Raw genomic sequence first — 26,801 nt, forward strand, 5'->3', positions numbered from 1 at the left:
CATCAGGCTCTGTGCTGACAGCCTGGAGCCTACTTAGGATTTTGTCTCTCTCCCTGTCTCTCTCTCTCTTTCAAAATAAATAAACAAAAATTTGAAAACAATGCTTATAAAATATTTCAAAATTGGGGTGAGCAGTAAGTATAGTACACAGAACTATTTTCATGAAAACTATTTAAGAGTAATTTGCCAATCTATTACTCCGTCTTTGAAGAATTAATTTGTATTTCTTAGAACAAAGATGTTCTCCTATATAATCTCCTATATAATCACCCTTCAAAATTAGAAAATTAGAAAATTAGCATTGATCTATTCCTACTATTCAGTCCTAGACCCCACTCAAGTATTGCCAGTTATCCTAGTAATGTCTGCAGTAGTAAGAGGATCCAGGCGAGACCCATGTCTTGCATTTAGTTGTCCTGTCTCTTGAGTCTTTAGTTGGAGTGGTTTCTTAGTTTTTGACTTTCATGACCTTCTTTGGCCTTTTTGAAAATTACAGTTCAGTTATTTCACAGAGCCCTTCGGTTTGTATTTGTCACTATTAGATTCAAGTCACACATCTTTGGCAGGAACACCACAGAAGTAGTGCCGAATTCGCCTCACAGCATCCTATCCAGTGGCATGTGACTCTGATATGCCACATCACGGATGCTTACTTCCATCATTTGCTAGTCTCTTCTGTAAAGTTACTCTTTTTTTCCCCTTTGTAATTAGTAATTATCAGTGTGAACGCATGGCTTCCCATTTTATTCCATGAGTTTCAATCTGTTCCTAGCATGATTCACTTTGATGTCCATATTGTCCATAACTTGGCTGGTGGGCGTCCATTCAACCTGGCTTCTGTGTCCCTTTGATACATCCTGTCACTCTCTGAGCACTTCCTTGCTCTCAACAATAATATATGCCGGTATCATTTTGGATTTTCCCTGTTCCACACCTGGAATCAACCAATTTCCCAAGAAACCCAGCTCTTTTTAGTAAAGATTCATATTGAGGGGGTGCCTGGATGGTTCTGTTGGTTAAGCATCAGACTCTTGAATTCCAGTCAGGTCATGATCTCACTCTTCCTGAGTTCGAACCCTGAATGGGAGTCTCTCCCACCCTCTCTCTCTCGGCCACTGCCCCACTCTTGCATTCTCTCTCTCTCTCTCTCTCTCCCTCTCTCAAAATAAATAAATAAACTTTAAAAAGGAAAAAAAAGAATAGTATTTAGAAGATGCTAAGTGAGTTGTTGCTGTGGGAGTTGTTGCTGCTCCTCGGCCCTTGGGGAACAGAGATGGGAAGTGTGTACGTGTGGTGCATGTCTTCATACCAAAACCTCTGATTCCATTGCAACATCACAGAGAGTGTTCCAGTTTTCTTCCTTTTCTACTTCCAACTCTCTTTTCTGGTAATAAGAAACCTGGTTCCTGTTATCTTATTAACATATTCATTATTTGATCAATTACTCTGAATATAACCAATTTTCTGTAAATGCTGCTGCCTTGCTTTCTGTGCGGATGTCCTCCTGATCACTAGATGGCTTCATCACCCCTGGAGGATCTGTCTGCTAACCCCAGATGTGAATACTCTGCTCAGCCACTGTATTCCCTGTGTCTGGTTACACTTTCTGGTAGTGCTCCTTCTCATACAGCCAAGACATGCTGAACCTCCCCCAGCATGCCTGCCTTCCTTAGCCTCCCTGGGCTCCTGCACTCTAGGCCAGGCCATCCCTGTAAATCGAAGTTCACATCACCCTGTCCAGCCTCTGACTCCCCTGTGCCAGTACCTCCTTACCAAGCATGAAAACCACATCACCCTGCTTGGGTTTTAGCACTCCTCACTGGATCTGCCTTCAGTACAAATACGCTTCTCACCTTACCCAGGTTTCTGAACCCCGTATCAGGGCCACTTCCTTCATCACCCTCACAGTGTCAACTCTTTCCTTCTTGCTCAGGCCCCAACACCCAGTATGAGACAGCCTTGCACACACTGTCCCTCTTCACTCTGCTTGGGTTGTGCACCTCACACAGACCTGCCCCATGTTTGGGCATCTTACTTATCCTTCCTGGGCTCCAATTTCATGTGTTCTCAGATGCCCTCCTCACCCTATATGAGCTCTGACACTCAAGTTTTCTCTGTCCAGTGGTTTTAGGAGTGAACTAGCCAGGAAGAGAAAGGGTTCTACCTTTTCTTGGAGCTTATATTAGATAAATGTTGGGTGTTTTCATTGTGTTATCTATACCTCTCAATATCTCTGTTTGATCTTACCTCCCTGATTTCTTTCATTCAATGTTCTCTTTCTTTACTACTCCTTGCCTTTTTTTCCTCTGGGTAATTTCTTGAGAATTATCTTTAAGTCCATTGATTCTCTCTTCACTTGAGTCTATTTTGATTTATTCTCTTGACATTTGTTATAGTCCAATGATTATGTTTTATTTCTAGAAGTAGTATCTGTTTGTTTTAAAATTCTACCTGTTTATTTTTTTGTAGGCTGTCTTTTTTCCTAGGGTTTTAAATTTCTTCTTTTGTCTCTTTAATAGTTTAAAATAACTTAATACATTTGTTCTTCTTTTGCAATAAGTTTTATATTTTTCTGTTAGTATTAGTTCCTGGTGTACTGATCTTTCTGTTTACTTATGGTGTATTATTTTCTTGAATGTTTTGTAATTTTTAATTGGGAGTGTGGTTGTGAAGTATCTTTTAAAATGCTTTCTTTTTTAAAAAATAGTTTTATTAAAGTGTAATAGACATGCAGTATATTTATATGTCTACGTATATGTATTGAAAATGTACAATTGTATATGTTTTAACATAATGTATTCATTCATGAGACAATCAGTACAGTCAAAATAATGCATGTCTACCATCCTCAGAAGTTTCTTCATTCTTCTTTGCAAACTCTTTAATCCCTGTCCCTTTCTCCTGTCCATAGGCAACCACTGACCTGCTTTCTGTTGTCCTGGATTAATTTGAATTTTCTAGAATTTTATAGAAATGGAGTCATACCGTATTTATTCTTTTTAGCTACTATTTTCACTCAATATAATTATTTTCAGTTTCATCTGTGTTGTGCTGATTAAGAGTTCATGCCTTTTTATTGCTGAATAGTATTCTATTGTGTGGCTATCCCAGAATTTGTTTATCCATTCATCCCATAGTGGACATTTCAGTTGTTTCCAGTTTTTAGCTATTACAAATAGAATCCTACTTGGTCGAAGTCTTTGCATAAATACTTGCTTTTTTTTTTTTTTTTTTTTCTTCTTGGGTGAGACCCAGGGATGAATTGACTGGGTCATGTAGTAAGCACATTTCACTTTGTAAAACAAAAAAAAACTATCAAACTATTTTCCATTGTACATTTCTAACAGCAGTGTATGTGTTCGGTTCTTCTACATTCTTAATACTTGGCCTGATGTTTTTTAAGTTTTGAGATTGTCTAATAAGTGTGTAGTGTTTTTGAAAGGCTTCCCACTGGTACCTTTGACCTGAGGACACTTTTTTACATGGGTTTCTGCACGTGGGGATTCTGGCATTATATGTATGTCATGATATTTTTTATTAAACCTGTTTTGTGGTTCAGGTTTGGCATGTTTTTCTTGGGAGTTTTGGAAATCAGCTTCCTTATCTTTCTGAGTAGTGTTGGAGTTATTTTAGATTCCATTTCATTGAGCAAGGAAGGGCTTCTCGCCCTTAAGTGGGGATTAACACTTAAATATCTAGCCAACAGATCCATGTACAGACTCAGCTCTCATTTCAGGTTTCTCTTAGACTTGTAATGCCTGGCATTTCCTAGACTTATTTAAAAGCATGACTATTAAGCGACAATTAAAACACACAAACACATGTACACACACACACACACACACACACACACAGAAAGAGAGAGAGAGAACATTCTTTCTCTGTGTTTGAAGCAGAAGTCCAAGTTCAGATTACAGTGTTATTGAAATCAGAACTCTTTGGTTAGCTTAGTAATGTGATTAATGTGTGTGGTTCTGGTAGTCTGAATTGCAAAGTTCCAGATATTTCACATAGAAATCTTAGTTTCATGGTGCCTGGGGCCTGTGGTAAGAATAGTACAGGGGCGCCTGGGTGGCGCAGTCGGTTAAGCGTCCGACTTCAGCCAGGTCACGATCTCGCAGTCCGGGAGTTCGAGCCCCGCGTCAGGCTCTGGGCTGATGGCTCAGAGCCTGGAGCCTGTTTCCGATTCTGTGTCTCCCTCTCTCTGCCCCTCCCCCGTTCATGCTCTGTCTCTCTCTGTCCCAAAAATAAATAAACGTTGAAAAAAAAAAAAAAAAAAGAATAGTACAGGCCACTTGTGTACTGACCTAAGAAGTGAACCATCAGGAAGTAGGTATTGAATTCCAAACAGCTGAACTATAAGTAAATTTTTGAAAGGAACCAGTTTAAGGGTTAAGCACTGCCTACATTGAATTTGTGTTCATAGTGTAGTGCATACCCCTGTTTATATGTGTGTGAGTCTATGTGTAATTAAACATTACAAAGAATATGTACCATAAATTTTAATAACTTATATTGGCAGTTGTCCTGTTTATGCTTCAGTACCAGAAGTCCTGCAGGACAGAAGGTTTTTCATTTTGTTAACTTTCTTAAGCCAAATGTGGGAAGTAAGTTTGGCATCTTTTTCCCTCTCTTATCTTTGACATTTTTAATAAGACTAGTTAGATACTATGAAGTCATAAGAGGAAACATACTAATCTACTCTAAAGATTTATAGCATGATTAATCACCAAATTATTTGTTATTTCAGAAAAGAATGCCTATTTGGGGGAAACATTTAACTCAGTGTGGCACAAACAGTAATGCACATATCCCTAGGTGATATTTGAGATCATTTTGGGGGATATACAGGCAAGCTTTTTTTGATAATTGCTTATTCATCTTAACCCTTGTAACTGTACATGAAGGTAGTAATTTCATGAAAATTCTTATTGAGAAAGATATCAAATACAAAAATAAGTGAACTAAAAACAGAACATGAATATGACAGAAATCAGGACAATCATGCATGAATCTTTGAAGACTAGAAAAGACTGTTTTTATAGGAAAGATTTACTTCTTAATTACAAAGTTCAGATATTTGTTACTTAGGTGAAGTGATGATGTTTTGGGGGAAAAAGTATGCAAAGCTGTCTTCGTATTATAGTGTGTAGCCAGCTCTATTCTTCTTAAGAGGCCTAGCTGGGCTTTGGAGCAAGTCAGGATCACCCGTAGTCAGAGCTGTGTGTGGAGTGGGTAGATTATTCCTATCCTTCTCTTTGTCTGCATTAATAGTTACTAACTGAAGGGCACCTGGGTGGCTCAGCTGGTTAGAAGGCTGATGTTTGATCTTGGCTCTCAGGTCTTAATTTCAGGGTTGTGAGTTTGAGCCCTGCACTGGGTTCCTTGCTGGGTGTAGATCCTACTTTAAAAAAAAATAAATAAATAAAGTCACAAATTGGGATAAAAGTCATTTCTCTTTGATGGATTAATACTGAGCATGGTAATTTCAATGCCTAATGAGTGCCTTCTCCTCTAATTGACAGGGAAGCACCCTTTTCCCCATCTCTGGGAGAATACATCCCAGAGTTTAGATCATGGTGAGTCCACTTTGTGACATGATCAGTCTTCCCAAATTTTTGAATGATGACTGTGTCCACTTCCCTTCTCTGTTTGTTCAAGATTCTGTCAGCATGAGGTGCTCCCTGCAGGCAGTGGCGCTCTGGGGGAAGAAGGCCCCTCCGCACAGCATCACTGCCATCATGATCACTGATGACCAGCAAACCATTGTGACTGGAAGTCAAGAAGGTCAGCTCTGTCTCTGGAATCTCTCACCTGAACTAAAGGTTAGTGAAAGTGATTAACATTGAAACAGAAAGCACTCCCAATATAAACACAATTTGATTCTTCCTGCAATGACAGTGGACGTTTTGCATGATTGTTAAGTAGGTGATTACTGAAGTAATAAATTGGTTTTACTTCTGAATTTGGAGAAAATGAAGTACTATATGATGGATCAAGATCCTATTTGAAAATTTTATTATGAATATTGCTAATCTTAGCTACCAGCTAAGTGTTATCACCCTTGAAGCTGTGCTGAGTGTTACCATTTTACATCCTGAATTATATGTTTAAGTAACTGAACTACAGACTTAGAAGTATAATTCTAAAAATTATGGCTCGTTAATCTAAACAAAGGGCACCCTTGAAAACCGCTATTAACTAAATGAGTAATATCTTAATTATCTGGGTGTTTCTGTCAGTTTGGCCTTCTTGCTATTCTTTTAGTCTCTGCTTGCATGTGATTTTTAAAGATCACATCAAAAAGCTCTAAATCCACTTTACTATTGTCGTCTTCCTATCTCAGAACCTGACCTCACCTAGGTTTTGGCCCATTGATTGGCAATTAATTGTCCCTGTTCCAAGTCATAAACATTTAACATATTGGAATAGATATTTGCTTAGTGCTAGCAGCCTCTAGACCCAATTTGAACATTTAAACTAATGATGTACTTAAAGTATACTGCCCTCATTAAGAAGCCTTTTAAAGATCAAAGACTATTTTTAGCCTTTAAAGTTTGTCACTTTAAAACCTAAATTAACAATTAATTGTAATTCTATTTTATAGTGTAATTAATTAACATCTCCCATCACGGAAGAGTTACACTGCAGGACTGCCAAGAACTGCATAGCAGAGCAGCTCAGCTCAATGTTTATGAACATCCCAGAAAGAAGGAACTGGTCTTATTGCAACAGTTGAGCTTTGAAAAAAGTGGCCCACCACATGTATTATCTCTTAGAGTTTAAACTCACACTTCTAAATGGCTTCAAATGTCTTGCTACTGTTTTTAATATTTCAGTATAGTGGTTTCTGGCTGGAGTAGTTGTGTTATATAATAGGTAGGATGCAATAAGCTTAAGAAATTTGGAATCTTAGCATTTGTATCTTCTTACATACGTTCCTTGTATTTATTCAGCATTTATTCAACATGCATTTATTGACTACATATAAGTTAGGCAGTACGCTGTGTACCTCGGTTCAAACACGAGAAGCCTTGGTGCTGGCCATCAAAGGGGCTGCAGTGCAGTAAAGGAAGGATATTGGCTAATGCTGTGCATTTATGTGATAATACAAGGTACTCTGAGTACCTTGATGGCTGAGGGATTTAGATTTAAAAAATTAACTAGCAAGAACTAACACCATGTGCTAATTAAAAGCAGTGGCAAAATTAAGGGATTTTGAGATGATTTATGCAAGAAGATGACATAATACTATATTATTATATTTGTGATTTAGACTATCATTTGGTATTAATGTCAAGGGCATACTGACGGCAGAGGGAGAAGAGATAAAGGACAGTGACTATGGTAGGAGCCTCTATGTTAATTTAGGCAAGAAAGTTTTTGAGTATGAACAAAGTCAGTGACAGAGGGGAAGAAAAGGAGATGAAAACTGGGAAGATACTAAGAAGAAAGAATGGGAGGAACTGAGCAAATGATTGGAGTGTGGGTAAATGTACAGGAACAGTCAAGGTTACCTTATAGATTTGGGGTTTGAGTGGTGGGTGGGACTGGTGGTGTGATGGTGTCCTGTATTTGTATAAGGAATAGAGATGATTAAAGAATAAGAACAGGAAGGGAAAGGAGGTGATTTAAGTTCTGGACATCTTGGAGCATCCAAGTATTTATTAGGGGATTAGAAACACATCTCAGTTTTTCCCTGTCCATGGGTGGTGGGACTGTAGGGTACCGGGAAGCTAGAGAATAAGTACCTCCCTGTCCTGGGCTTCTCAACACATGCATCCCAAGCTCAGGGTCCGACTCCCAAAGACCTCTTCGTGGGGTCTCCCAGTGAGGAGCTTCTCCAAGGTTTCATGCTAAGAACTACTTCACTTGTGTTTTCTGGTATTTTTAACACTTTTAAGCATAGAGAAAGGTGAGTTGAACATCCTTCCAGATATATTCCCAGAGTGTTGCTGTGTTCTATTTTTCTTCCTATTTAATACTCAGAAAGAAACACAACAATGACAAACTGAAGAGTAGCAATATTGTGTATAGGAAGAGAATGGAGAGATTGATCAGGTTCTAGTTCTGATATTTACCAACTATGATGTCAAACAAATGACATATTCATTGAGCCTTGATTTCTTCATCTGTGAAATGGGGGATGAGACCCTGTTCATAGTTGCACTAGTGCCTGGATATGGTGGATGCTCAGCAAGTTGTGTGTTCCCATTTGTGCTATTGGAAGCTCTTGGCATTGGGCGGGGTTGGCAACGCTTCATACAGGTAGAGCCCATGAATGGAAGTAAAGGTGCCGTGGATTTCATCATGACAATGAGCAGGTATGATGGTGGATTTTTGTTGTTGTTATTCCTCACAGCAGTTCCAGAATATGATAAAATGAAGAGATTATACCGAAGAGTAAGAGCTTATTCAACTACATGTGGGGAGTTAGTAGCAGAATGAGGACTCCATATGCAAAGCAATGGAATTCCTTTATGCTGTTTTATTCATAGTGGATTTTCTCTAGGAGAGGGAATGTCCTTGATTTGCCCCGATTCATTGCTTAATTTGGCCTGTAATATATGGAAAGGTGTTAAATGCCTGGGGGTATGTGTTCTCAAATGTGATGATGGGGAAAGACAGTATGTTATTTTCTGAGATGGGACCTTCTGGATTTTCCAGGAAAAAGGTGGAATAAGAACTTGGGTTTTAAATGGTTCTAACCAACCACAAAACTTCTTTGTAGTACTGGAAATTTAATCTAACATCTTTTAGAGAAGTATTGCTGATTATGATAGAAATAAGATGAAGGCAGAGAACAATTGTGTTTTGAAATAATTTGTACTCATTGATATGATTTGGTTATCATCTATGGATATGTTTACGTAGTTCAGAAAAAGCATAATGAATATGAATTAATTTGGAAATAGATTATTACCCATAGGACAAGTTTTATTACAAATTTTCTAGTCATTCAAATTAAATTTTTGGTCCCTACTGACAACCTCTTCTCCATTTGAAGGGATCTTGCATGTTTCCTGTTTTGTAATTTGATTTTCACAATCTTGTTTTATAAAAACAAAGAGCACTGGACATCTTTCACACATGAGATAATGGAAGAATTAGCCTTCAATGCCATATTTTTAAACTCATGTTTAAAAATCGGTGTTTTTAAATAAGAGCTTAGTTAAAATCTGACTTTTAGAGTGGAAAAATTAGTTTTTATTAGTTTTTATTTCTGAGGCAAGAAGCCACATAAGGTTACAGTAAGGTTATAATGATTACAAAAAGGGTAATGTTTTCTTTGTATTATTTTGTAAACTCATTTCTGCATTCTGAAATTTGCACATTAACATGCTGCTATCATTTGAGGCACATTTTGTGCATAATAAACATCAACACTGACTTACTTGTATTCAAAACCTAGATGTTGTAAAACAGGTCTGGTGATTGTTTAGTTGTCAAGATGGATATAAAACCGAAAACAAAAACCAAAAAAATGTGTACGACACAATTCCTGTATCTGGGTATTTTTTTAGGGGTGCCTGGGTGGCTCAGTTGGTTGAGTGCCAACTTAGGTTCAGGTCATGATCTCACAGTTCATGGGTTTAGGCCCCGGATGGGTCTCTGTGCTGACAGCTCAGAGCCTGGAGCCTGCTTCGGATTCTGTGTCTCCCTCTCTCACTGCGCCAACCCCAACTGTGCTCTCTCTCTCTCTCTTTCTCTCTCTTTCTCAAAAATAAATAAACATTAAAAAATAGATTTTTTTTATTCTGTGGATTTTCATGTGGCATAAATCAGTTTTCCTAAAATGTATGTAGAGCAAAAACATAACAGGATTTTCTAATCAGAATTATGAATAGTCACATAAAATGATGTTTATATTCTTAAGAAGTTTACAACTGTTTAAAAGCTTACCCTGATCATTTTCAGATTTCAGCTAAAGAACTTCTGTTTGGTCATTCGGCTTCTGTAACATGTTTGGCAAAAGCGAGAGACTTCTCTAAACAGCCCTATGTCGTTAGTGCTGCTGAAAATGGGTATGTAAGATGTGTGCAACTTTGTAACCATCTGTATTCTCTCTACCTTTTTAAAACCAATTAATGGGGTACAGAATTCGGGAGTTGAAGGAAATCTTAGTGATTATCATGTTCCTTTTACATATAGGAAAATCTTGATCTTGAATGGTAATTTGTGTCATGATCCCAAGGAATGTGATCAGTACTATGTTTCCCAATTTAATACTCTTTTTTTTCCGGATTAAGATCAGAATAAACACCCCAACTTGTGTATCAGGCCTTGTGGCAGCCTCCCTGTGTAAAATATACTGGCAAATGCCACCTGTTATAGAATCTGAAAACGGAAAAGTCTGGGTGCTTGTCTTTTTCCAAGTTGTAACTCACTTTGAGCTCTTAAGCAAACTATCCAAGCCTTCATAGTTTTGTACAACAACTCAATAGTTATACTCCTTATGTAATACACTCATCTGATATCACTATAGAAGAAACAGAAGAGAGGACTCAGTGGTAAGTGGGATGATGGGAAAAAAGGGAAATAGAATGTGATTTGGGTGCAGTTTCATGGAAGCAAGCTTTATTCCAATGAAATAGAACTAAGCTGTAAGAGAAAAACCTCACTGATGGAAGATCTACTGGGCTCAGCTGATGAGTTATTTGCCAAAGTAAACCCAGGAATGCAGAATCGATTCAGCATGCATTTGTGAATCAGGGATTGGATTACAGGTTGAAACAAGAGAAACCCCTCCTTTTTGTTTTTAATCTGAGAAGAAATTACATGGCTCTGAATTCTGAGAACGAAAAGAGTAATGAGTGTCCACCTTGTAGAAACTTAATAGTTTAACAAAATGCTAGTGAAACAGATATCAAAGCTGTTCTCATAGCTTATAGCAAAGACATAATTGTTAAACCTAGAGAGATTGAACTTTGGATGAGGCTAAAGTGAAATGCACTGGTACATTCTTTTTTTTAACAATTGCTAGTAGCTTTCATATGCTAGGACTCCCATTCCCAGTCTAGAGAATTTGGGAGATGGCAATTTTTTATTTTTCTGAGTCTACTTGGAGAATTGAGAAAATTAATAGCTAAATGAGAAATAGCTCTGGAAAGTAATTGAGTTCCAGCTTGAGGTTTTTGCCCATAGTAGTATAGCTCCAAAAAAGAAACTAAGGTTAATGGGCATATTCTTGATGATAGATGAATTTAGCTGTATGACCCTGCAAATATGATTATTAAAGAGCCAAAGAGTCTGATTTGGTCTTTCTTTTCCAAGATGATTTGAATTTTCTAGAATTCTGTTCCTTCAAGATGCAAAACTTAGCCTGCATCTGTGAGATACTTTTTAGGTAGTATCTATATTTCAGCTATTGCATACTTAGCAAATCTTGGTTTAATCTGCTGGAAGTTATTAGTGTACTAGGCTTGGTCCATTATGCCTCAAACAATGACTTTAGCTTTGAGTAGACGTGGGAATGACTGTGGACTTAGCATTTCTGCTTCCAAGTTGATCAAAGAGGCACAAAATTGCTTTGACTTAGTATTTCATTTTTCCCCCAAAGTATGATGTCATCAATAGGCATAAATCCTAAGATTCAGGAATCCCAATGAATCCCAGGATACATGAAAGGAAATAGATACCTGGAGGCCTGATGTTGAAACAGACAATGCCAGAGAATGCCAGAGAAAAAGAAAATCCTGAAAGGAGTTAGTGGGAGAAAGCAGATTTATAAAGGAATGTAATTAAGCTGACTTCTCAACAGTAAAATGGAAACTAGACAGCAGTGAAATATCTTCAAAAAGCTGAGAGAAAATAACTGCCAACTTAGAATTGTATCTCTAGCGAAAATGTCTTTTAAAAAAATAAAGTCACAATAGGCATTTAAGACAAATGTTAAGCATTTATTAAGTATTTAAGTAATTAGTACTTAAGTATCTAAGTATTAATAAGTATTAATATAATGCTAACTATTTAAGAAAGTATTTAAGACAAATACTAAGAATGTTCACTGCCCATAGACCCTCTATAAGCACCAGAATTGTAAATGACATTCTTCAGTAGAAAACACAATGATTTCATACAGAAGAGCTGAGATGGAAGAAGGAATATTGAACAAAACCAGCAACGTTTTAGAAAATGCAAATAAATATAGATTAGAAGACAATAATGTTTATATATACCTCCCACCCCCCCACCGCCATATATACACACAATCTATAAATATGTCAATTCTAGTCAACAATCACATAGGATAGTGTAGTGATCAGATTCCACATGTTCTTGTTCTAGAGGTGGGTAAAGATGTTGAATAACTTTAGGCTTTAAGCTAGATGTACAAAAAAAAAAAAAAAAGCTAGATGTACATATTTCCAGGGTAGCTGCTAAAAGAACAGATAGAAGAAATCAAAATAAAAGAAATAGAATACAGAACTTCCAATTTGGAAAAGAAAAATAATGTTATTTAATCCAAAGGAGACAAAATAAATGGGGCAAATAGAAAGCACAGAATAATGTAGTTGAGATAAATCTGACTAAAACCATAATCTCAATTGAGACCAAGCCCTCTAGTTAAATCACATAGATGGTCATACAATTTAAAAGACAAAAACAGCATAAGGACATAGAAAGGTTAAAAGTAAATGGATGGAAAAAAGATTTACCAGATGAATAATGACCAAAATGTTGATATTTGCTATGTAAATATTTTATGTTAATAAATACATGTAGTTAATAAAACCTTAAGGCAAAAAAAGCCTTGGCATTGATAAAGGGGGTTATTACTTATTAAAAGAAACTTTTAATCACAAGCGAGAAGTAAGAAAGTTGGGCAAGTACCCAGTCTTAGAGTCTTCCAGGGCAGTGCTTCTCCAACCTGAGCTTGCAGTAGGACCACTTACAGAGCTGGTTTAAATAACAGACTTCTGGCCCCACTTCCAGAGATATGGGTTCAGCAGGTCCAGGCTAAGGTTCAAGAACTTGCATTTCTAACACGTTTCCTGGACAATGCTGATGCTGCTTGTTCAGAGAACACATCTGGTATAGTGAGTACTGAACATGGGGGCAGTGAGAGAAAGTGTGATGTCAAGAATGACTTGGGAAACTCATTGGTGATGATACCATTCACTGAGAATAGAAAACTAAGGCAGGCAGATGTTTTGCTTCATTGTGAATATGAAGAGTGTGAAGTCTTGCAAGTCATTTAGGTAGAGACATCTAATAGCCAGTTGTGTATGGAAATGTAGAGCTCAGTGAATTGGTCTGGGATTCCAACATCATATGGGTGCTACCTGAAGTGATGGGAGTAGATAATTCACCCAGAGAGAGTGCGAAATGTTAGATGGTAAGAAAGCCTAAGACAAAACTAAGGGAAACCAGCATTCCAGAAGCAGAATGGAACCTGAGAATGCCAATGAAACCCTAAAAGTATAATGGAAGATAAAAGAGAGTTTGAAGAACGTAAGGGACTTGGATTCAAGATGGCAAACCATGTTTATCTCCTCTCCCTCTAGATGTTTTATTAAAATTATAATCGTAACAACTTTATAGGCAAATAAATATAAGAATAAGCATGGACCAAAGAAAATAGTCTATTTCTGAAAGTAGAAAAGTGGATATAAGAGTGGTGACTGATCTGCTTATCCACTGGATGAATTTTTATTGAGCTGCTGAGGTAGAGATACAGATTGAGTAAAAAGGGGGGGGGGCTTTTCTTAAGGAAATCAGTGGGAATTTAACAATTTTCTAATTTTATATGTTGCAGATACTTTCCTCTGTGTTCCTCTTTTAACTGAAATTAAAAAAATCAAAAATTTAAAAATTTTGGCAATTGTTAAACAATTTTTTTGAGTTAACCTTCCTTTTTAATTGAAGATGATTTAATCTATGTAGAAACTTTGGTAACAGTATTTCAAAAGGAAAAGAAGAATGCACATTTTAACAGTTAATTTTCCTGTGTTCTTATTAAATATGTAACTTGTACTGTTCCAGCTAAAATGTCAATGCTATTTTTGAAACACAACACATTTGCTTTCTTTTCTTAAAAAGAACTGCTAAGCATAAGAGTCAATTTTTGCTTTGTGGTATTTTTGTATATATATTTTCTTACTTTAAGATAGAAAATAAGATAATAAGCAAACAAATAGGGAAAACATTAGAATCCAAGAGAAACATTGGTATCATGGAGAGAGCTTTTACTGATACAGGCTCCAACCTTGGAAAATGGGATTTTATTAGCATGGCTTGATGTCTGGGTCCTAGCCCCAGTATTTTTAAAAAGTTCCCTGATAACTCTCATGTATAGCCAGTTGAGAACCACTGGTTTAGAGATAGCCTTATCTAGAAACAGATTAATGATGAGGAGCTTTGCAAAACCTATATGTGGGGACTCCAACACAGAGCCATGGAATTAGAATCTCTATGTATAATTTTTGAAATATGCACAGGCGATGTACAGCTAGAGTTGAGAACCATGTTAATAAACTCCAATTCCTTATGAAGCTAAACTTTTATATTAATAGTGACTTAAAGTTCTATTTATTTTTATCTTTGACACTTTTTTTTTACCTTTGAGATATATTATTTCAATTTCTACCTTTTTTCCTAGTTTTATTTCACACACACACACACACACGTGTGCACATTTTCCCTTTGTTTTATTGAGTTACATGAGTTTTCATATTGCCTCAAATCCTTTTTGGAATACGTTTGGATATAAACAGAGAGAAAAAACTATGAATATTTTGTTTTTATATCTAGAACATGATTTCTCAGCCTCAATACTAAGGACATTTTGGAGCACCGGGAGAATTCTTTGTTGTGGGGCCCTCCTGTGCATTGCTGGATATTTAGCAGCATTCCTGGCCTTTCCCCACTAGATGCCAGTAGTGTGTTCCTGGTTGTGACAACCAAAAATCTCTTATCATTGTCGGATGTCCTTTGGGAGACAAAATCGCCCCAGGTAGAGAACCACTGATTTAAAGATTGATTTCCAGTGTTTGGCCAGAAAAACAAAAAGGCTGGCAAACACCAAATGCATCTAGCATTTACTATGATTAATTCGTATCTTTTGCTTCTTAATAGCAGCTTCTCCCTTAAAGCTAATAAAGCTATCCTTAATTTTTTCATGGAAAGTTTTGCTTATGTGTTGGAAGTGTGAAAACTGAAGAATATTACCAAACAACTCTAAAACAGCTATTCTGGTTTTTGTGAACTGAAATCACATAGATTTAAATTGCCCTGTACTTGGATGCATTTTATCACTGTGTTTCCTAATGGTATGTACATCTTTGTAACATATATGCAACCAAGTCAGAGTTTTGTAAACAATTAGAATTTTCTAAACATGCAGCAGCAAGTGTGATTTCAGCATTTCAGGGTAAGCAAAGAAATAAACCATTATCAATTATAGACCAAATATAGCCTCTTGGTGGCACTGTTTATTTTTATAAAAATGATACCTCGGCTCCAGAAGATGCAGCCCTTGATGCGTTATGCTTTTCAGAATATGTAGTTTAAGTTCAGTGAAATAAATCATTTTCAACAGGATGCAGTTTCCATGGAAAGATTGTTGTACTGTCACTCTAACAGACTGTGATAGCTGTATCCACACAATTTGTTTTAGGTCAGGTTGGTGCTAAGGTAAGGTCTGTAGGCTGGCGGCAGGGTGTAATTACCCAAACAAAAAGACACAGATACAGTATGTCATCCCTGCTAATGACCACAACATTTTCTTGCTCAGTAATCTGTAACAAAAAGCCACATAAACGATCAGGTTGCATTTAAGTGCAGCACTACAGAAAAACTTGGTGGCACAAAAATTATTTCAGCCAATTGACTGGAAATGACAGAGAATAATACCAAGTTATCTCTGCTAGGGAGATGTGTGTTTGGAATGTCACGAACGGACAGCGTGTGGAGAAGGCCACACTTCCTTACAGGCACACTGCAATCTGTGTAAGTACATTCAGTCCCTTCAGAACATTTCTGGATTCTACAATTCCTTTAGAGCATTTTCTAGGCACACATTTAAAGAAATGTCTTTGGGGGGATATTCTTTTCTTTAATTTTTCTTTTGTCCCTGAAATAGAACATTGTCAGTTATCATCTGTTACTTTGGCATTTTCCCCCCAAAGTTAACTATTCAAGAATTGTTTTCCTGATTCTTCTTTATTTTTGTGTCTTTCTAACATAGGTACATTTGAAAGACAGTTTTTTTTTCTTAGTTACACTCCAAACACACACACACACACACACACACACACACACACACACACACACAGATACACACGTAGAAAGATTCGGTTTTAATGACAAATTATTTTATAAAAGCAAAAAAGGTTTTCTTGTCTTTAATTTTAACTATTTTTAGGTGGATAGGTTCTTAATTTCTGAATTTCTTATTTAGGAAAAGAGAGCAAAAGGTATAGCCATACCTTTATTTCCTAGTATTTAAAAGAGATTTTACCTTTTGGTAGATGGACTCCCAGCATACAGGTAAGGCAGTTGCATTATACCAATGGTGGTGACAGTGTTTTTTAATGTTTTACTCATTGCTTTTAGCATTGAGGACTTGCACTGCAATATTCACAAACTCCTTTCTGGTGCCAAAATCTTAGTGAGAGAGTCTGTCTGGAGTAGAATGTGTTACTCAATCTTTGATAAAAGCTGTTCTCAAAACTTTCTTGGCACTAGAATTCCTCACACACTCTTCAAACATGTTTGTTTCTTATTAACATGAAGCAATGTTGCCAGAAGAACCTGATTTTTGTTGCTATTTCTACATAGCATTCTAGAAATAAAACAATTGTGAACTTTCTATGATTGGAATAAGAGTCATTCTTCCTAAAAAGATCCCCCTTTCTCAGGAAAAATACTGAAATACAAAGGAGACTCAAGCCCCAAATCAATACTTTAGCAATGTGGAATCATTGAACTAAAAGAAATTTAATTTGCTATTCATTCAATAGCTTCACTGAATAGATGATAAGACTAAAATCAGAGGAGTCTTCACCATAGCCCAAATTCTGTTAATTGCTTGTGATAATTAAACTCTGGCTTTGAATTCCATTTCCATAGTATTACCACTGCTCCTTCCGGATGACAGGGGAAGGCTGGCTTTTGTGTTGTGGAGAATATCAAGATGTTCTTATCATCGATGCTAAAAGTTTGGCTGTTATTCACACTTTTATATCATCTCAGTCTCCTGATTGGATCAACTGCCTGTGCATTGTACACTCCATGAGAATTCAAGGTAATAGTTGGGTCTTACAGAACACTAAGAGAATGCATATAAAAAGATCACTTTTGAACTATGTGTTGAGCTACTGGGCAAGAGCTCAGAATACTTCTTTATGTTTACCTGTTGGTGGGGATAGTTCTCTAAGCCAAATCAAAAAACTGAGAACACCCAAGCCAATGGTTCAAGTCGTTAGAAAGTCAGCAAGAGGTCAAGATGAAATGAAAAGAGGAGACCGTGTTTCCATGACCCAGTTCATCGGTAAATTTCAGGAGTGACAAGCAGGCATTTGTGGTGGATTAGCAAGACGCTTGGAACTTTTGCTTTGCTGTGTCTTCTGGATGTAGTAAAGAAGATAATTCGATTTCTGTAATGAGGGAAGGTTGGCTCCTTACTTATTTCTGAAATAAGAAGATGTAATGTTGACAACATAATCATTTGCAATGTGGCTCTGCTTTTAGTGGCTCTCTATTTAGTGGCTCTCTATTACATGGGGGTCATTTTGACATTTTGAAACAAACTTAAAATGTGATCTAAAATGTTTATTTTTTATCAGAAAAATAACCCTAAAGTTGAATATGTTCCACCTACGTAACCCTATATAATCCTTAAATGACTGTGAAATGATCTCTACAGCAACCACTTATAACAGTGGTCAACTTTTATGTGACCTTTATTGTTTTTACAGAAGATTCTCTCTTGGTGGTATCAGTAGCTGGTGAGCTCAAAGTATGGGATCTCTCTTCATCTATCAACAGCATTCAGGTTGGTTTGTGAAACTCTATTCTTTATTCTCCAATTTCAAGCATATTTATTGTTTTTTTAAATTAATTATAAAGGTGTTACCTGCTCATTGTTAAGAGTTCAAATAATGTAGAAGTATATAAATTTTACCTCTGTGTACTCCCCCCATCACTCCTCTAATTGGTAACAATTAGACTGTCTCCTTCCAACCTGTTCTCAGGGCATATACAAATGTTTTTATGGGCACGTGCGTGTACACACACACACACACACACACACACACATTGATTACATTTTAATAAAAATAAAGTCCATCATAGAAGAATATCTTTCTGACCTTACAGCAGAAAGACCCTCTTTCTTCTGAGTGTATGTGAGCAGTGGCAGGAAGATGACTGTGAACAGCTGGGGTCACATGCACTGGGAGTCGAGTATATTCACCTGTTCCTGCATCAGGCTACAATTTGAGGTGGTGGGCAAAAAAACAGTCATATTCTATATGCTGATGATAAAATTGTTTCAGCTGCCCCATGCTCTGAACTCTTCTTTGGAATTTCTTGGAAATTCCTAGAGGAAGCCTAGGAATTGTGTTGCCATAATGAGCCCAAGAAACACACACCAGCATCATCAGAAACTTACTGTGAATATGGTATTCTAGATGTTCTGTGTTGGCCATGCTTTTGTTTTTCAAAGTACTTATTCATTTTTCTTTTTTAGCAGTTAAGGTACTGCAGTTGTTTTTTTTTAATATGTTACTTTTTTTTTTGTTTTGTCTTTCCACCACATCTGAAAATGAGAAACTTATTCCTATCTTTACATTCTCAGCATCCAGCACAGTGCCCCACAGAATGCTTGTAGGAATGATTATACATGAGGAATCCTTTAATCCAAGTGGGTTTCCTGTTCATGGCTTCTCTTGTGAAGTGATTTCTTAGTTCAGGGAACTCAAAGGAAACAGGTAGTTGTTTTCTGTTTTTTTTTTTGTTTGTTTGTTTGTTTTTTATAAAAATGGTCTGATCTACTTCAGGTGTACAGCAGAGCAAGTCATGTATAAATTACCTAGAACCGGCACTAAAGTGTTCTCATTCCTTCTGAAGGAAAAACAAGATGTCTACGAGAAGGAATCCAAATTTCTGGACTCACTGAACTGCCGGGCAATACGATTTTGCACATATACGGAGAGACTTTTATTGGTGGTATTTTCTAAATGTTGGAAGGTATTATAAAAATGACACGATAAATTGAATTAGTTGTCTTTTATGACCCATTTGTATCAATTTTCCTCTCCCTGCACTCAGCTGTTTTGCTTCTCAGGCTATTATATATATAAAGTAGATCCCAATTTTATTAGTAACAGACCATAACAATAATGAGCATTTATCTCTGGATTACTTTAAAAATTTGATGCCTGAACTTTAAAATTAAAAAGCAAACTAAACCCTTTCATCTACATACATTGATTTTATTTATAGGCTTTGTTCCTTTTCTGCATAGTTGCTATATTCATTTTTAGAGAATCTACTTTCTTATGAGTATATTCACTGATCTCTCCATCAAGAAAGAAGAGTTAAGTTATTATCATTTGATAGCATCCCTTTTTCTTTAATGTTTCATATAACTGGCCCAGCTAACAAAACTACAGTATCTTACTTATATGTTGATACTATATTTTTGAACAAAAATATAAAATATGTAGTGTATCAAAAGGTTTCTGCTGTGTAAACTTTTTGTGTAACAAATTTTTAAAAGTTGAAGTTGGACTACCATATAGAAGGAATAAATTAACATATAAATTTTGGGATTTTTGGCTTCTGTGCTTAATGGGCACATTCTGGAATGGTATAAAGTTTATTCATTAAACCTACCTTAGGATAAATGAAAAAAATAAGTACTAGTAAAAAATTATCTTGGTGCATGAGTACAGTGTGTCCTGTTATTAATATTTAATATATTGTTGCATTAACACTGCCATCTAAATAGTCTTGATAAGCATAATTTATCTTTCATCTCATTGACAGATTAGATTAGAAGCTTTTGTTAATGTACATCATTAATTTTGTATTTTAGGTTTATGACTATTGTGATTTTTCCCTTCTGCGGACCGAAGTTAGCAGAAGTGGGCAGTGTTTTGCTGGGGGAGAGGTGCTTGCTGCTCACAGAATCATCATCTGGACAGAAGATGGTCACAGTTTTATCTATCAGCTGCTGAACAGGTGGGCTCAGATGGGAGCGGCATACGAAACATTCAGGTAGAAAATGAACTTTGGGAGGTTTATTATGGAAAAATCCCTGCATGCTGCCCATGATCAAAAACCAGAACAAAACAACTTTGGCACTAGAAGATTTACTCTGGGCTTGGGAGGCTTCAGCCTTTGTATGAAACAGCAGGGGATGAAGGAATGAGATTAACCATGTATAACTTGTACAGCTGGTGCTGGGTTTTCAAAAAGTCACTTGTAATTATTAACCCAACAATTTCTAACTAGAGTTTAGAAACTTGAATGGTACCATCCGGCTTTTGAAAGTGGGAGGAGGAAAAAAACGAATAAAGAACCTCAAAGTTCTCAACTCTGCTTTTTATTTTTCACCATGCAGTGGGCTTTCAAAAAGCATATACCCTGCTGATGGAAGAGTGCTTAAAGAGACCATTTATCCTCATTTACTGTGCTCTACTTCTGTGCAGGAAAATAAGGTAATGCAAGGAGAGAGTGACTGCCTCAAAGCTGCTTCACTCTGCGTCTTAGATAAGTGTTGCTTTGTCTGTAACAGAGAGTCAGACTTGAAAAAATTGAATGGAAGAATCACATGAAAGTTGTCAACGAGAAAATCAAATCTAATTGTTAATGGGTACTGAAGAGAAAACTTTGCCTTCGAAAAATATTTTAAAGCAGGAGTAACTAAATGATATATATTTGTTATAGAAAAATTATGAAAGTTAAAATTAAAATTAAAAGTTAAAAGTGGAGGAACTAAAATTCATAATTTTGCCACCATAAATATTCACAAGGAATATATTTTATGTATTTACTTATTTTAATGGGAAAATTTTCAAATATTTAAAAAGTTTCAAGAATAGTACAATGATCGCTCATCTACCCTCCATCATCTACCACCACTCATCTACCAATTGTCAACATTTTGCCATATTCATTCTCTCTCACTCTCTCGCCCCCACCCCCCACCTTGCCACACACACACATTGTTCACTGACCCTTTGGAGAAATTATTTGATATGAAGTTATTAACATTTTGATGTGTCTACTCCAGTTTTTAAATTTTATCAAATGGTTTATATCCTGCTTTTTTATTTTTTTTTTTTTTTTTTTTTTTTTTAAACGTTTATTTATTTTTGGGACAGAGAGAGACAGAGCATGAACGGGGGAGGGGCAGAGAGAGAGGGAGACACAGAATCGGAAACAGGCTCCAGGCTCTGAGCCATCAGCCCAGAGCCTGACGCGGGGCTCGAACTCACGGACCGTGAGATCGTGACCTGGCTGAAGTCGGACGCTTAACCGACTGCGCCACCCAGGCGCCCCTATCCTGCTTTTTTAATCTCAATATTATCATTTTTGCATATGTTTAGCTATTCTTCTGAATAAATTTTCTTGGTAAAACAAGTATAATTGTGAGTCCTGGCAGACTTGAGGATATAATTGTGTGTTTTTACTTGACTGAATTTTATCTTTACACTCTATGAAGTCTGATCATTTAACGTTGTTTTATTTTAGTAGTGCTAACCAAAATGAGGTTTGTTCTTGCTGTTATGATTATTAACCTGTGGACTTAGTCATCAGTTAATTATCCAAGGACGTATTTCATGGAGAATAAGGACTTTGGATTACTGACGTGTCAACTAAGGAAACGTTATTTTTTTTACGGACTGATGGTTTGCTTAATTTCGCAGTTTAGCCACTGGAGAACCTATAGTTCTGTAATTGTACCTTTAACATATCTATAGGGTTTTGATGCAAAAACTTGATTAAAAAACTGCCAGCCCAAAATTAGAAATCTAAGTGCCACTGGGGCACAGGCAAACTTCAGAATTGTGGCATCAAACACTATTTCTAAAGTCATCTGTGAGTGGCAATGGAGTCTTGCTTCACTGTTGATTATAAGAGCAGTAGTGTGGCTTACTTAGAAAAGCATTTTTAGTTATTTTGTAAAGGACCTGCCTGCCCATTCTTTCCTTTAGCACCAGAATGCACTTTTTATAAAGCAGTTTTCCCCAAAAGCTAAAATGTAGGTAGTATCCTTTAAGATCTTCTAGTTGATTCCACATATTGGTGCTGAAGAAAAACACAGCAATTGCAAATTAACTTAAAAAGATACTAACCTTAGGGGAAGCCACCTTATTTTGTTCCTCAAAATATGAAGACATAGGTCTATGGATTGTCTATCAATAATTTTTAAATATTCTTTTTTTTAAGTTTATTTTTGAGAGAGAGAAAGAGGACACATGCTATTGAGGGAAGGGGAGAGAGAGAGAGAGAAAATCTGAAGCAGGCTCCAAGCTGTCAGCACAGAGCCTGACGCAGGGCTCAAACTCACGAACCACGAGATCATGACCTGAGCTGGAGGTGGCTGCTTAACCGACTGAGCCACCCAGATGCCCCGCCAACAATTCTTGTTTAGACAACGACAGTTATTTATCTTAAACATGGGAAATACTAGGAAGCCAGTGAAATATGAATAGAATAATCGGAAACTTAAAGAAGCTAGTCTACCCACCCTCACACTCTTACTTGCCCTTTGTCCAGCCAGAAGTTAGTCTGACATTGTTTTCCTTATTCAAAACATCGCCAATATTCACTAACTATAAGATGTCTTAATCTCTCCTGAAGTTAGAAGGTAACATTTTGATGGGGTGGGAGATAAGTTTGATGAGTACAAGGAGCTTAGAAAAGGGTATTCTATAAATATGTAGTATTAAGTAGATTCTTCTTTTGGAATGGCACCAATAGACATAAATCTCAGTGTGTAACAGTAACATGTTCCCACAGTTACCATTTGTGATGTTCGGAATATATCTGCTGATGGAGTTGTAGTAGCAAAATGAGACTCGCCCTTCCTTTCAGTAGCTTCGTGAGAGTCTCCCAAGGTTCTAATGACAGATGATGATCACTGAGGCCTGTGGCAGGGGTCCTGGTTGTTGAGATAAGGTACTGGCTTTCAGAGTCTTAGCTGTGGAGTAACTCTGCAGTGCTGAATTAAGGGGTAGTTGAGGCAGAGATAGCCTGAGGATTGCATGTAAGGAATTTAGGTGCATGAACTAAGAGTAATAACGATGATGCTGATGGGTAATTTTTTTTTTTTAGTCCTTGTTATTATCAAATATACACACTCCTCCATTTACATGCATTCCCACCATGGCCTCACTTTGCAAATCATGTTCAGAAAGGTTAATTCCTAGGATTTGAACCTGGGCAGTTTGGCCCAAGTCTGGCAGTTGGACTTTGGAGCAAGTTTCTCAGTTGTTCCGAAAAGTGGATAATAAGAATGGTTCATAGGTACTGAGTATGTGCCAAATGCAAGGCACCATTCTAAGCACCTCACCTTTATCAATTCATTAATCCTGACAGCAATCCTATAGAGTAGGTGTTTTTACTGACCTTCTTTCACATTTAGGGAAAATGAGACACAGAGAGGTTAAGTAAATTGTCTAAATCAAGTAATTGGTGCTTTTAATAGAGTTAGTATGTGCTAAAACCAGGAGTTGAACCCAGGCAGTTAACTCAAGAGAATTTGCTGGGTTTTTTTGTTGTTTTTGTTTTTGTTTTTTTAATGCTTAATTTATTTTGAGAGAGAGAAAGAGAGAGGGAGCAGGGGAGGGGCAGGGAGAGAGGGAGAGGGAGGATCCCAAACACCAAACAGGCTCCATGCTGTCAGCACAGAGCCTGATGTGGGGTTCAGTCCCATGAACTGTGAGATCATGACCTGAACCACAATCAAAAGTCAAATGCTTAACCAATTGAGCTACACAGGTGCCCCAAGAATTCGCTCTTAAGGGCTACTTTATTACCTCCTGCAGGGCAGGTGTTCCTTGTGATACACCCTGGGTACTGTGGTGACAAATCAGAGTTCATATGGTAAGGGGCTCTGAGGGGAGTGTCCAAGTGAACAGCAGAATCAGAGAAGGATACTGCAAAGGACGAGGGCAGAGGTGACAAGGTGTGGGTGTGAGCAAGTGATGAATGGCAGTGGCATAGTAGGTACAGAGGGAAAACAGCAGCACCGGAGCATATGCTGTTGGGGGAAATGAGGCATGCTGCCTGCCATCAACCACAGGAACCGAGTAACGGCTCAGCTTCTCTGTATCAAAATCATGAGGGAGTGGAACTAGTCAGTTCTAAGGTTCTTCAAGGTCAAGAGAGTTTGAGAAGCTAGTTTGCTGGTTTACCCAAATTGTATTGACACAGTTTCTAACACCTACAAAAGTGATGGATTGAGAAGTATAAGACTTGAAAGTGCCTTCTAAATCTGTAGAAGCAACTTCCTAGGAGCTGTTTTCTCCTCTGCAGTGCTCTCATGTTGGAGGACTACCTTGGTTGTATGCTCTTGGATTCCTTTCTTCCTCTCTTCCTGTCTTAGTTTTCTTTTCTCCATAGCAGGAATAATGGCAGTGTTTACTTACTCTGTAGCTTTGTTGTGAGGAATAAATATAGCAATGCTTTGGCCTTTAATACTCCTCAGATACATTACAGAACTTTTCCAATAATACATCAAAGTCCTGACCTTCAAGCATATTTTCTAATGAGGAACTATCTATCACTTTCTTAGACTTCTTTACTTCTAGCACCAGCAGTTGGCTTTCTTTCCAGGGTGACTTTTCTTTGTACATCAAAAGAAGTTTTTGTTTTTATAATCTCTTAATCCTTTTGATGCCTTGTTCATAATCTCTATATGCAAGTCTGCCCAAAGAACATCTGCACTGCACTCAGGCACTAGAGACTCTAGACCCATTACACTGATAAAAGCATGTCTTCCAGAACTCTGGTGCTTAATATTCATACTCTGCCTCAGCAAAATTATAACCTTATGTACATAAATATATATTAATATAAACTATAACTATATACTTAATTATATTAGTATTTATTTGTTTATTTACTTGTTTATGTTATGGACTCATTTTTATTTCTGATCTCCTAGAATGTTTAAAATCAAATATATTAAATATGAAAAGTAGTTAACAGAAAGTTGAAAGCATGTTAGTAACACAAAATTACCACACATATATTACTTGTTGCTATTGTAATTGACAATGGAACTTAAGGGACCATAAAGAAATCAGGCCTCCTTAGTGGACAGTAGGGTATGGTCATGAAGACACGGACTCTTTGCTGTCTATAACACTTTAGGTAAATCAACCTCTCCACTCTCAGTTTATTCATTTGGGAAATGGAGACAATGATAGTGCCAACCTCAGAGAATTAATGTGAGGATTATTTAGCAGAATAAATGTAAAGCCTCTAACATTATGTGTAATACAGACACAGAACATTAAGTACATGTTAAATAGTCTTAGTAACTCTCTGAAGTCTAGCTGTGGACTTTGCTTATTTTATAAAATTTTTTTTGTCTTGAGTAAGAGGTAATGTCACTTAAGTTACCTGAAATTTTTGAAAGATCAGGAAGCAAATGGAAACAATTCAGTTAATCTATGAAGTCTTGTTCCTCCATTTGAAAATAGTGGTTGTCATTTTATATTCAGATATTTTTTTCTACATAAAAGCTAACTTTTTGTTTTGGACCAGGGACTTTCCTTTGTTATGGGCTACATGAATGAAAGGAAAGAGCCTTTTTATAAGATACTATTCTCTGGAGAAGTCTCGGGAAGAATTACTTTGTGGCACATTCCTGATGTTCCTGTATCCAAGTTTGATGGCTCTCCTAGAGGTAAGACAGTTTCTAATCTATTTCTAATCACATGTCTTCTGAGAACTAGTTTATAATTAACTCAGTGTTTTTTCTCATTTGAGTAACATGAGGCTACAAATAAGACAAATTTTCTCGTGTACCACACTATGCATTAGGTGCCAACATAAAAGGAGGTATAAACATGATGTTTCTAGATCTTATACAATACAACCGATACAATTCAAATTAACATCAATTTAACAGGAATGATGTTTTATTCAAATGAAATGGATGCTTATATATGGATGTAGGATAGGTTGACATGCCATACTCATGTTTTTGAATTTGTCATGCCCATATCCTGTACCCTTTACAACCAGTTCCTCTATTGGTATTATTACAGCTGCTTGGAACAGGAGGGACAGATATAAACTTGGCCACTAAACCATTTGGCTCTTTGAATGATTAGATGATTTAGCATTTGCTTATTTTCATTTTTCTTAGAATACAAAACTGAAGTCATTAAAGGAAACATTATTGTGGAGAACCTTCAAGCTCCTGAGACTTAGGTATTCCAAAATGAGGAAGCCCATCTTACTCTTTTCCCCTTACTCCCAAATCATTAAGTCATCTGTGAATCATTGTCTTGGGCACAGCAGAAACACAGCCCTCCACATTTGAATTCCAAAGCACAAGTTTCTGTTACTTAACAAATTCACTGGCATAATTTTAAGGTTCTTTGTCCCAAATGTTTTCAAAACGGTTCCTAATAGTCCTAGGTTAATAAGAAAATGGCCAAAAAAAAAAAAAAAAAGATTTAGAACCTGGTACGGTGTATGGAAAGTTTCTTACAAGTTCAATTTTAAGAATTAAAATGTATACCGTGCCCCTGCTAAGGCCACCTAATGGTTGCCCTAGGATTTCTCATGTATGTTCCACCGCCAGCAGTGGAATTTAAGGAAGCATT

The 26,801-nt window shown here is 36.8% G+C and overlaps 1 protein-coding gene across 1 annotated transcript in view; it reads left to right on the forward strand.

The window, feature by feature from the left end:
* The first annotated feature begins 5,672 nt into the window (after positions 1–5,672).
* Positions 5,673–26,801, forward strand: part of WDR72 (WD repeat domain 72) — a 203,600-nt gene continuing 182,471 nt past the window's right edge. The window contains exons 1-9 of the mRNA XM_047074452.1: positions 5,673–5,825; positions 9,919–10,025; positions 15,873–15,951; positions 17,074–17,248; positions 17,922–17,998; positions 19,075–19,194; positions 20,045–20,190; positions 20,573–20,669; positions 25,732–25,873. Coding sequence (XP_046930408.1) covers positions 5,673–5,825; positions 9,919–10,025; positions 15,873–15,951; positions 17,074–17,248; positions 17,922–17,998; positions 19,075–19,194; positions 20,045–20,190; positions 20,573–20,669; positions 25,732–25,873 — 1,096 coding nt within the window. The remainder of the gene's footprint in view (positions 5,826–9,918; positions 10,026–15,872; positions 15,952–17,073; positions 17,249–17,921; positions 17,999–19,074; positions 19,195–20,044; positions 20,191–20,572; positions 20,670–25,731; positions 25,874–26,801) is intronic.

This window comes from Lynx rufus, unplaced genomic scaffold (assembly GCF_022079265.1).
Source record: "Lynx rufus isolate CCGP_SWC_20201006 ecotype Redwood Valley unplaced genomic scaffold, mLynRuf1.p SCAF_13, whole genome shotgun sequence".
Lineage (NCBI taxonomy): Eukaryota > Metazoa > Chordata > Mammalia > Carnivora > Felidae > Lynx > Lynx rufus.